This window comes from Anarrhichthys ocellatus, unplaced genomic scaffold, assembly GCF_004355925.1.
Source record: "Anarrhichthys ocellatus isolate YVR2014 unplaced genomic scaffold, GSC_Weel_1.0 scaffold13, whole genome shotgun sequence".
Classification (NCBI taxonomy): Eukaryota; Metazoa; Chordata; class Actinopteri; order Perciformes; family Anarhichadidae; genus Anarrhichthys; species Anarrhichthys ocellatus.
In genome coordinates, this window is record NW_022280043.1 from 2,107,138 (window position 1) to 2,117,990 (window position 10,853).

At 40.8% G+C, this 10,853-nt stretch overlaps 2 protein-coding genes across 2 annotated transcripts; one reads left to right on the top strand and one right to left on the bottom strand.

Moving 5' to 3' along the window:
* Nucleotides 1-736: 736 nt before the first annotated feature.
* On the bottom strand, nucleotides 737-8,490 carry plekha8 (pleckstrin homology domain containing, family A (phosphoinositide binding specific) member 8). Its single transcript, XM_031853495.1, has 13 exons — nucleotides 8,334-8,490; nucleotides 7,785-7,901; nucleotides 7,470-7,625; nucleotides 7,260-7,381; nucleotides 6,793-6,951; nucleotides 6,637-6,677; nucleotides 6,296-6,414; nucleotides 5,180-5,534; nucleotides 4,304-4,389; nucleotides 3,229-3,287; nucleotides 2,670-2,871; nucleotides 2,524-2,585; nucleotides 737-2,450 (listed from the first exon to the last, which is right to left on the bottom strand). Exons 1-13 carry the CDS (start codon nucleotides 8,398-8,400, stop codon nucleotides 2,253-2,255), a joined length of 1,743 nt encoding a protein of 580 aa, XP_031709355.1. The 5' UTR covers nucleotides 8,401-8,490; the 3' UTR covers nucleotides 737-2,252.
* A 242-nt stretch (nucleotides 8,491-8,732) lies between these two features.
* On the top strand, nucleotides 8,733-10,603 carry fkbp14 (FKBP prolyl isomerase 14). The gene is made up of 4 exons (XM_031853077.1): nucleotides 8,733-9,055; nucleotides 9,406-9,557; nucleotides 9,816-9,943; nucleotides 10,046-10,603. Exons 1-4 carry the CDS (start codon nucleotides 8,859-8,861, stop codon nucleotides 10,202-10,204), a joined length of 636 nt encoding a protein of 211 aa, XP_031708937.1. The 5' UTR covers nucleotides 8,733-8,858; the 3' UTR covers nucleotides 10,205-10,603.
* Nucleotides 10,604-10,853: the final 250 nt, after the last annotated feature.

Below are 10,853 nucleotides of genomic sequence, written 5' to 3' on the forward strand. Positions count from 1 at the left end.
TCTCAAAGACGCTGGTCATGGAGTTAAGTTCTATTTTGAGCTGTCTCAAGGTGAAGCGAAATCAAACACTTTCCTCAACAAAAGGACTTATTTTAGTGCAGGTTGGGTGGTGTAGCATTGCAGCTGTGGCACAAGGGGCGATGCAAATGAGGCCATGGGGACAGGAAACAGTGAGGCGCCCAGCTGTTGGCCTAAGGCAAGTGAAAATCCCTGACCTATAAGCAGAAATGGCTGGCATGCAGGGTGCTGTGGTCCTGGCAGAGGACGCACTACTGCTCCACATGCAAAACTCTCACAGCAAAGTATGCAAAGGTGTTATTTGAGCTCAGGGCCACTGTTGTTTAGACAAACACCTGTGCAGATTTACCATCTATTGCTTATTCTCTTATATACTCGTTGATTTGTTTGATTAACAAGCAAAATGCAGAAAAGTGAGGGTCAATTATACACTATTTGATTTCAGTTTCACCAGGAGAAGCACAATAAATAGGGAACCTCCACAAGGCTTCCTTGATAGGGTCACAAAGACAAAAGGATTAACAGAGCAGTGTTAAGGAAAGCAAAGGAAAGCAGTGTTTCGCCAGGGAAATGAAACAGCAACGTGGGGGACGTGGCAGACCTGAAGCACGCAGAGACATTTCTCTTCTGTGAATGAAACATTACCTCTGGACTATCTGATAAAGAAATCTGAGACCGCATATTTGACTACGACAGGACTGGACACACACACACCAAGACAACTTCATTATTTATTATGTAGAAATCAAATAGCATCTTATATACAGTCATAGAAAACCAAATCAAACGTTCGCAATATCACCATGGAAAAACATTGAGGTTTATTTGCAACATGAAATCAGCCCATCTGTGGTGTAAACCTACACTGCAAATGACTTACTTCAAGAATTACTGTATGCATTCCTGAAAACAAAAGATGTCTTAGTAAAAAGAAGCCCTATGAGGATGGTCCTGCTTTGTTTGAATGGTTCATTGACATGGACAAACTTTAACCTGGCTGGGAGGTTGAAGTCTTACCACTCATTTAATTATTAAAATAAACTATGAAGCAGGGCTGGTAACAACACTCGTTATATGCAGAACAGTGCATGGACGAGATGAAGTAGACCAGCTGAACGTTACTGTTCATTATCAGTACCGAGATGAAGGAGAAGCAATGTATTTGAACTTTTCATCGATCCACTTTAGGATTCTTCAATAACTCGGTTACTTCAAGTCCTTGGCCTATATTCAGTCTCCATTGGCACCAATGTTACTTAATACATAAAACCATGCAAGCAATAAACATGCTCTATGGATACAAATGCCCTTACATTCCCACCAGAGCTGGACCGCAATGACATCAATGTGAACTTTATAACTTAGGACGCAATAAATAGACTTTGTGAAAATGCATTCTATGCATAGGTTTGTGCAGAGGATGTCCACAAAAGTATTCAGCAGTTGTCAGTACTTCAAACAGCGACACTGTATCACTTTAGTCTTGTGTGTTGCGGTACTCAAAGGCTAAAGCCAGTCACATGACAGCTTCTTTTGGTCCCACGGAAAGTCTCCAGAGCGATAGCTCGTAACATTTTAGTGATGTAAAACAATACACTGTCAACCTGCAGGGTTTGTTTTGACATTTCAGGAAAGAAAAACAAAAAAAAAGTGATCATAATACCATAGCTTTCAATGGTCAGTGCAAAAACTAACTTTCTACATAATACATTAAAAGTTAGCCAAATTTGCTATACTATCACATACTTAAGGCATATATATATTGGGCATTGGCACAATCTGAAGTTGTTTTTGTCAAACAAGTGCTTAATGTTAGTCGCAAGTATCACCCGGTTTCATGAATCCAAGACAATGTTGATTAGAAAATGTCTTTGCATTCTCATCAGGGAAATCACACATGATCTTCCAGGGACAGTTACTAGAGTACTTGTGGTTATGTACCTGTACATAACAAGCCACAATACAGCCACACAATGTGCACCAGAAACAAATGTCAGCATGAATCATTATGGTTGGAGTCTCTTCAACAAACCATAAATGTCTCCATTGTCATTGCTTGCTCCTAAATACAGACATTAATACCTTCTTCAAACCTAGAGCCTCCACTGCTAACACCTAACACTGACACGGGACATGCTCACACTATTTTGTACACAAAGATGCATCCGGCACCATCCTTCAGCAGTCGGATTCTGTCCTTCCTTTGAATGCGGCTCCTCTCTCTGTTCCGAGTTTCACACCACTTCATCGGACTCCAGGTTGTATTCTTCATACAGGGCATCTAGGATGGCCAGATGCTTCTCCATGGCGGGCAGGTACACTCCCAGGTCCCTGTGCATGCCGCGGGTGAAGCCGCCCTTCAGCTCGTCGCCCTCTCTCGACACTAAGGCAGCGGCGAAACTTCGATAAGACGGTGCAGCTCTCAGCGCCAACTGGGGAAATAGGAAACATTTGATAGTCACACATTCCAAGAACAGATGAAGCATTGGTGTGAGAGATACCTACAGCGAAAACGCCTCGCACGACCCATCCGTGGTACTGTCGGAGGCTCTTTCCATAGGCATTGTCTGGGGGAGAGAATAGACAGAACATGATGGATCTTGAACGTGCGTTGAGTTGTATCTTTTTTTCATCGTAGAAATTGGACTCACTTAGTGCACCCTGGATGTCTTGTTCTCCCGCATTGACCTCTGACAGGAACTCCTTGAGGAACTTCAGGCCTCGTCCGAGCCACAGCAGAGCCTCGGTGGCAGAGTTACGCACCCGAGCAACATCGGTCTGCACTTCATACAGCACGATGGACTGTAGCGTGGGGAAGCTGTCGGGCTCCGACATCAGCTTCTGATGAATTTTCTACAGGGTTTAAAAGACGTTGATATGGTGACAAGAGCTGGAGATGGAGTCATCATTCTGACTCTGATCAGACAAAATGATAAAGACTATTTTAACAGCTCAATAAGTTACAGTACTTAATCTAATGAACACTGACAGAACAAAAATACCAGTACTGAGATTTTGGTTTTCACTTATTATAGCAAATCTCTGTGTTGACATTATACTGTAGTGGGTGCTTAAGTACTAATGTTGATTAATCCTGTTTGTCACACTACATGTAGATGTAAAGCCACTTTTGAAGAGCTATGCCTTCATTTCTTTTGTTGAACAGTGGAATCTGCTTTAAGACAACCTCTCAATGACATGAACACATACCTTGATATTTCCAACAAAATCCATTTTAACTGGTGCAAACACTGTGGAGCCCAGCTTGTCTGAGAAGAGAAAACCCATGAGCATTCACTTGTTGCTTATGAAAGAAAGGATTCTTAGTTTCATGTCATCTTATTAGGACTACAGTGTTTTAAGCAACGCTAAAGAGGGAAGAAAACCCTGTGTAACAATGTTCAGAAGACAATTTCACCTTTTGACTGCAGATTTAATGGGAAAATAGTAACGGCTTGTGACACAGTAGAAGTCCTAAGTGCCAATTCTGAGGGCATGCTGTGTGGAGTCTGGGTCAAGATTTGTCATTCATTTGGGCTGAAAATGTTTGCGCACAGCTAGACGTGAGCAAAAGTTTACATCACTTTAGATATATATTTAGTCACTAACAGAGATTTCCAATGTTTTACATTTAAAGGGGACCTTTATAAAAGCCCTACTGTTCATATTAAAAACATAATGCTCTGGTATCCTGGCCATCTTACATGTGAACAAATTCAACGTTGATGCTTATCTGCAAATCTCTCGTACCACCAGGTCATTCTGGATGACCTAAAATCATTCTCCAACCTCCCCTCCTCATTATTGGGCCACATCAGACGTAGCTCGGAAAAAGGGTTTTTTCAACCCGCCTGACAATTTCCTCCGAAATTGGCAAAACAAGAAATGTTTTTAAAGTCTTTGTCCTTGTTTGTGTCGTTACTGTGACCGACCACCTTTATCTATGTGTAGATGTGTAGTGCACACAGACTACGACACAGGAACAAGTATGAGCTAACAATCAACTTAAGATAGACTGTTAGGCAACAAAGAATAAAGAAAACCAATGAAAGGTGCAGAGGGAAATAATGAGGGCATGAAAGAAAAGGCTGGCGATTATTAACCCAAGACAGAAAGCTGTCACCTTATCAAATACAGACAATGTAAAAGACAGAGCATGCAGAAATTACAAGAAAAATAGTAGGAAGAAGTTTTCCTTATGAAAGCTATAAAAGGGTGAAATGAGCACAGGTGCAGCATGAGAAAGAGGCAGATCAAGAGGAGAGACTGAAAGTGACCGGCCTACCTAATACAGGTACTAGTGCATAGCATGAGTCCAAAAACTCTTGTGTAGGGATACCATTGCCGTCGTCCAGTCTTATATCACTAAATCTAAAAGAGTAGAACAGATTCAAACAGGAGAATATATTAGAGGGACGTATGCCAGTCAGTTTTATTTGATCAACTCCAACAGAAAAAATAACAGAAAAGGGTACAAATGTCAAAAACCAAGCCAGAGAAATGATCCACACAGTGCCATGCATTTCTGTGCCTGACCATAATACCTGAGACTATTCTGCTACAACTTAACAGAGTTGTTGTTCATCTTAAACCGTCTCATCAATATTAAAAAAGACCAACTCCAAAATGAACGCACTGTCACATCTTGCAGTTAAATACTGGTTAAGTGAGAATGATTTTTCCCCCCATTATAATAATGTTTATAATTGATTATTAACACGCTAGTCCATTGTTCAGTAACACTCTTCAAGGTCTTAAAATGAGAAAATAAAATACGTTTGAAATACAGAGTGAAACAAAAAAGCTTTACAAACCCAAATATCAGATGAGGGCCTCTCTGTGTCACGTGATCAAGAGAGAACACACTAATATAAAACACTTATAATGACATCGTGAAATGGATTCAGTCAAAATGTTCCAAAACCTGTTATATATATAAATTCTGTGCAACACTTTATCACAATTAATATATTTCCACAATCTAAGTAACTCTGCAGTTTAGTCAAAAGTTGCAGCAGAAGTGCAGTGCCTCCAAGACAAGAATACTACATATAGCTTGGATTGGTTAACCCTAATACTGTCATAGTAAAACACCACAGACGATCACACAGTAACGTGTGTGTCCTAAAGAATGTGACCTTCCTGAGTAGCATTTTCATACCTGTGACTCATTGTGCTGAAGAAAGTTTCCACCTGCTCGGTGTCTTCTGAATCTGGTGAATCTCTGGAGGTTTCACCTTCACGTTGAGCCTCCTCTTGGTCTGGAACAGCTTCCTGTTGGTGCTGAGGCTGAACGACGTCCGCTTCCTTGTTGTTGTTGTCGCGCTCTTCCCGACTTTGGTCCACTTTGTGCGGCTGCTCTTGTTTTGTCTCCTTTTGATCGTCCGCTTCGTTTTCCTCACCCCTCTCTGCTGGTTGTTCGTAGTGTTCAGTCCCAGAGGTATTCTGGGTAGTGTGTGAAGTAGGATCGACTCCCTCCTCGTGGACTGACCTGTTGCTGTCGGCGCCATCGACATCTGGGTGACAAGAGTAGACAAACAGCACTTGGATGACTTGCACAACGATCGACTTATTCTCTTTAACCACAGGCAGGGTACACCGAGATTCATGCTCATCCATCACTTAGTATTTCAGTAAAATTATATGAACTTCTAGAGCAGCACTACATACATGTTGTATTGTGTAGAGGTGTTGCTGTACTGACCTCTATAGGCTGAATGGTTCAGTACGTCACAGTTGGGTGTGGTAAAGTGTGACTGGTTTCAGTTGCGACTACACCCGACTGTGATTTAACATCAGGCTTCTTGAAATGCTTTTCTTTACCATCGCTTTGTTTTGGTATTTTTGCCTTAACCAAAATAACGTGATGTCAATTATGTAACAAAAAAAACTCATAAAAAACATCTCTTAAGTTCCAGTAAAGTGCTACATTACATTAAAAAAAAAATCCTATGTAATAAAAGAAATCCCTTCACCTCATAAGCACACTTAAAAATCTATTGTGTGTTTTAAATAATGTATCTTTGTATTCACAGTGAGATAGTATATGTATTACAGATAAAACAGACTTCCCCTGTTACTGCTAAGGGAAATGCAATAATGTAATTGGGGCATCCATCACTGTCTGCTCACTAAAAGGCAATAATCTATCCATGAGGTCAGATGATGTACGCACAACAACCCTTTGGGATGTGTGTGTGTGTGGTCTTTCCTTTATGGAATGCAGGAATGGTTTCAGTTCAGGGAGCAAGTGAAGTGGTTTGGACACCTCACTTACCTGATGGGGAATGATGGTGTTCTGGTCTATCGGGCTCATCTGGTCCTTCGGCTCCAGAGTCAAGGCTCTGGTTGTCCTGTGCAATTACTTCTCCTGAGGTTTCAGCCAAATCTCTCCATCTGGAATCAATTTTGAGCGTGCAATGTTAATTCTAAAACTCAGAACGCACTTATTTTGAGTGTCTAGTGCAACAGAAATGCAACATTAATGATGTTTTATCGTATAAACAGAAAACATTTGAACGGGTATTTAATGTTCACCTCACTGTCCTGAGTGCTACTTAAAAAAATGAAAGAAGAAGCAGTGTAGGAAGTAAAAATACATTATGAAAGAAAACCTACTTTTCTCCAAAGTTCTGTTTTAAATGATTGACAGGTTTAATCTGTTGGAGAAGCAAGACATTAGGGAGTTATAAATATATACATATATAATTAAACAAGTAATGCTGATTTTACTAGATTATCTGATTAGACACAGGAGTGGTGGCATAAATGTACCTTCTGAGGTTTGATGGTGGCTACTGGAGGAGATCCTGGTGGACTCTGCGTCGCCACATCTGAACTAAACGTGTGGTTTGCTATCTGCATGCATTCCTCTAGAGTCTTGAGGAAAGTGGTGCACGTAGACTTCACCATGTTTCCAGTGTCTATTCCTGTCTGAAAGGGGGGCGCACACGCACACACACACACACACACACACACACACACACACACACACACATTAGCCGACACTCCCCCTAAATATCCTGACAGGCAAGTGTGTTGTTCCGCTGAAATCTATTAAAAAACTAAATATAAAACAAAGAAAAATAAGAAGAGAAAATGTACTTGTGATAACTGCTTGCTGTCCGGTCTATAAGTATGCATAAGCACACAACAGTTGAATGTCTTGCTACCCTATACTGCAGTCTCACACCAACAGCAGCTTCTCTTATTTCATCAGCTCATCCAAACCTTAAGCTTACCTCCGCCGTGTCTCCTAGCTCATCATTCTCCTTGATCTTGTTTACTTGTTGGAGAAGAAGGTCACAGTACAACCGGAGCTCCGACATCTTAGTTTTCAATGCCTCCGTGTTCTCCTGGAGCTCTGCAATAATAACAGCAGCAGCAAACCGTTCACAACGTTTTTACAATAGAATGCTAGTTGTGTAAGGGTACTCATAGCATTGAAATACCTTTTTCTCTTTTTGTTCGGTTGTCTGTAAGGCAAGCTTTGGCTGTTCCCAGTGCCACCAGCCATTTCTGCCTCTCTGCTGCGTTGATGGCTTTGAGGTAAAAGTACTGCTCTCCTGGTATGGTCAGGTCAACTCGTGTAGAGTCAGAGGAATGAACTAATGAAACACACACACACACACACACACACACACACACACACACACACAGGGAGACATGTTTGTTAGGACTACATAAAAAAAAGGGCGAGAGACAGTTACTCACAAACACTTTGCACAATGAAACACAGCAGACAGGACAAAGTGAGCCATACAGACCTTGGATTTCACAAACGGAAATTTTAATGCTGCCCTTGCAACCTTTCCACGCATCTTCTTGAGAGTCATAGTAAGACAAAGTTCCTCCGTCAAGCACAAACCAACGAGGTTGCCAACCTGAAAAAAATAAAATAGTAATTTATAGTCGTTTGATCATTGTTTAACGAGCATGGGTACTTCACTTTTCAATGTCGGTATCAATTAGAAAAACTCAATAAAAAACAGCTTCATGAGCTAGCGTTAAGCAGTCGTTAAATCAGATTACAATGACAGATGGTGGGGAACTAACGTTATCTACAATGGCGCTACCGGTTAAAACTACTTAAATACGGTTAACTTCTAATTCGGTAAACTGCTAACTTAACGTAGCAACGTCAAACAAAAAGGTTGTTAATTTAATGCGGTGCATAAGCGCCGACAGTTGAAGCCTCACGGTAGCTAACGTTAGCTTACCCGTCGCCTGTTAACGTTAACCAACTCAACACAAGTGAATGACGTTGCCGTGCTAGCTAGCTACCGTAAAACGCAACGACCACAGGATTAACTTACCGCTAATATAGTTGGTCCATTTATGCAGCATTCCCTCCATTGTTTTAACTGTGTTTCTGCCGTTCATTACTTGTTTATCACAACAAGATACGATGCACAGCTGATTGCAGCGACTCCATCGGGGCCCGAGTGTGATTTGTGGAGTAACGTCCTGGGCTTTACATTCCAGCTACGTAGATAAAAGTGCGTAAACTTTTTTGTGAATCGAGCTCTGATGACGTTCCGCCCGCTCCTCCCATTAACATTAGAGGGAATTAAGTACTATGGGTGTGGATTGTGTTGATTGACACAAAGAAGAACCAATAGAATAAGAGTAGATAGGTAAAGGGCGGAGCTTTGTAATTCATGTATCCAATAGTAGAGGAAGGAGGGCAGACAGCTTAACAGTGGTTGCGTTCTCGTGCAAGTTGGCTGCCACGTAGTTGACATTCCTGCCATGTATTTATTTTAGGTACTGCATTTTGTGAAAAGGTTTAAATTAGCCTTTTTTTTCAAATTAATTTTGCGAGTAAGTGAGCTATCAAAATGAATATTTTTTCTATTTGTTCGATATTGCCCTCACTGTTTGTGTTTGTTACCGGGGCGAAACTGCCAGAGCCAGAAGTGAAAATTGAAGTTTTACATAAACCCTTCATGTGTTACCGTAAGTCAAAGTATGGAGACATGCTTCTTGTTCATCACGAGGGATTCTTGGAAAGTAATGGCACCCTGTTTTTTTCCAGGTAATTTGTTGCTAGAAACTGTAATAACGCTGCATGCTTTGCTTTGCAATTGTGTTACACTCCTTGTGCAGGGTAGTCAGTCACACGTTGTAAAAAGCAATATATGTATCTAATGGACTGCATTATGCTGCAGCCCATGTCAATAGGACTATCGGCGCTATTTAAATCACTTCTTAAAATGTATCTTATCAAATATGCTTATTGTCAGACCTCAGTATTAACCACCAGTCATTAAAGTTAGGCGGCAGCCATTCAACCCTTTATTGTACATATTTGTGATATCAATTCTGTGTGTACTGAACTTTTCTTTCTCAAAGAAAACTGTGATGCACCTTTGTTACTCTTGGCAGCCGCGAACATGGGGATAAAAATCCAGTATGGTTCACTCTTGGGATTCAAGAGGTGCTCAAGGGCTGGGATAAGGGTCTGAAGAACATGTGCACAGGAGAGCGCAGAAAACTGACCGTTCCTCCATCTCTGGGATATGGCAAGGAAGGAAAAGGTAACAAAGACTATGAGTAAGACACAAAAACATGTTGGAGAGGGTCTGTTGACTCCCCCTTTCTTGTTGTGTTACACCATAACATGTCTGTGCTTCTATTCAGGGGCATAGCACAACATTCTGGACCTTCATCGCATCTGCTATTCATTCTTGTATCCTTGTGGATCATCCTCACATGAGAGCCCTGTATACTCAGTCCCCTTTCCCCCCCCAGTCCTATGCGCCTGTTTCTTATACTTACTTTTTTTTTGTTAACAGGCAAGATCCCTCCAGGCAGTACCCTCATTTTTGACATCGAGCTCATGGAGATCCGAAATGGTCCCAGGTCGCACGAGTCTTTCCGGGAGATGGATCTCAATGACGACTGGAAGCTCTGCAGAGAGGAGGTGTGAAATTCTTTAAAACTGCTTTTCTATTTTCTAGTGTATAAATACATTTTTTTTATTTTTTTAAATTGATATGCCATTATCATTCTGTCTACGCTACAGGTAAAAGAGTACCTGAAGAAAGAATTTGAGAAACATGGATATTCCCCCAATGACACCAATCATGAAGCGATGGTAGAGGACATCTTCAAAAATGAGGATGAAGATAAAGATGGTTTTATATCTGCGAGGGAATTCACCTACCAGCACGATGAGCTCTAAAAGACTGATTTCATCTACTTCTTTAAACTGGTTTCTTGAATCACTTCTCAAATTGTGAATTAGTTACTGGGCTTGCTTTTTTTTTTTTTTACACTGCTGATGAACAGTATTATGTTTCTTTTAGATGAACATGTTATGGAAACTTAGACCCATACTTAATTTATATCTACATTCTGCACTGATAATGTTACCACAAATGCCTTTAGGCTCCCCATTAGAATTTATTTTGATTTACTTTACCTGTGTACTGTAAACAGTCAGCCTTGGTGATACAGTCTATGGATGGTAGTTTTTCTCTGTGTACATCTTCATTATTCACTAGAGGGCACTCTTGTCCTACACTTTTGTATCATTTAGACATTTCAAAACAAAAGAACAACAATAAAACTGTCAGGGGTCCTTCTCTTTGAGTTTCTAGATTTCTGTTCCTGGCAGATTAAAATGAGTCTACAGTCACGTATATCATTTCATTCCATCAGGAGTGAATCACAGAGAAGTATGCAGTAGGCTTATATAGAAAGGTTTCAATCACTTGCCATGATGCATATTCAAAATTATGGATTACCATTGAATTCATTGTCACGGTTTTCATATACAATTGTAGTTAGCCTAAAACAACCATTCAAATCCCTCAGTAGCATCCAAAATG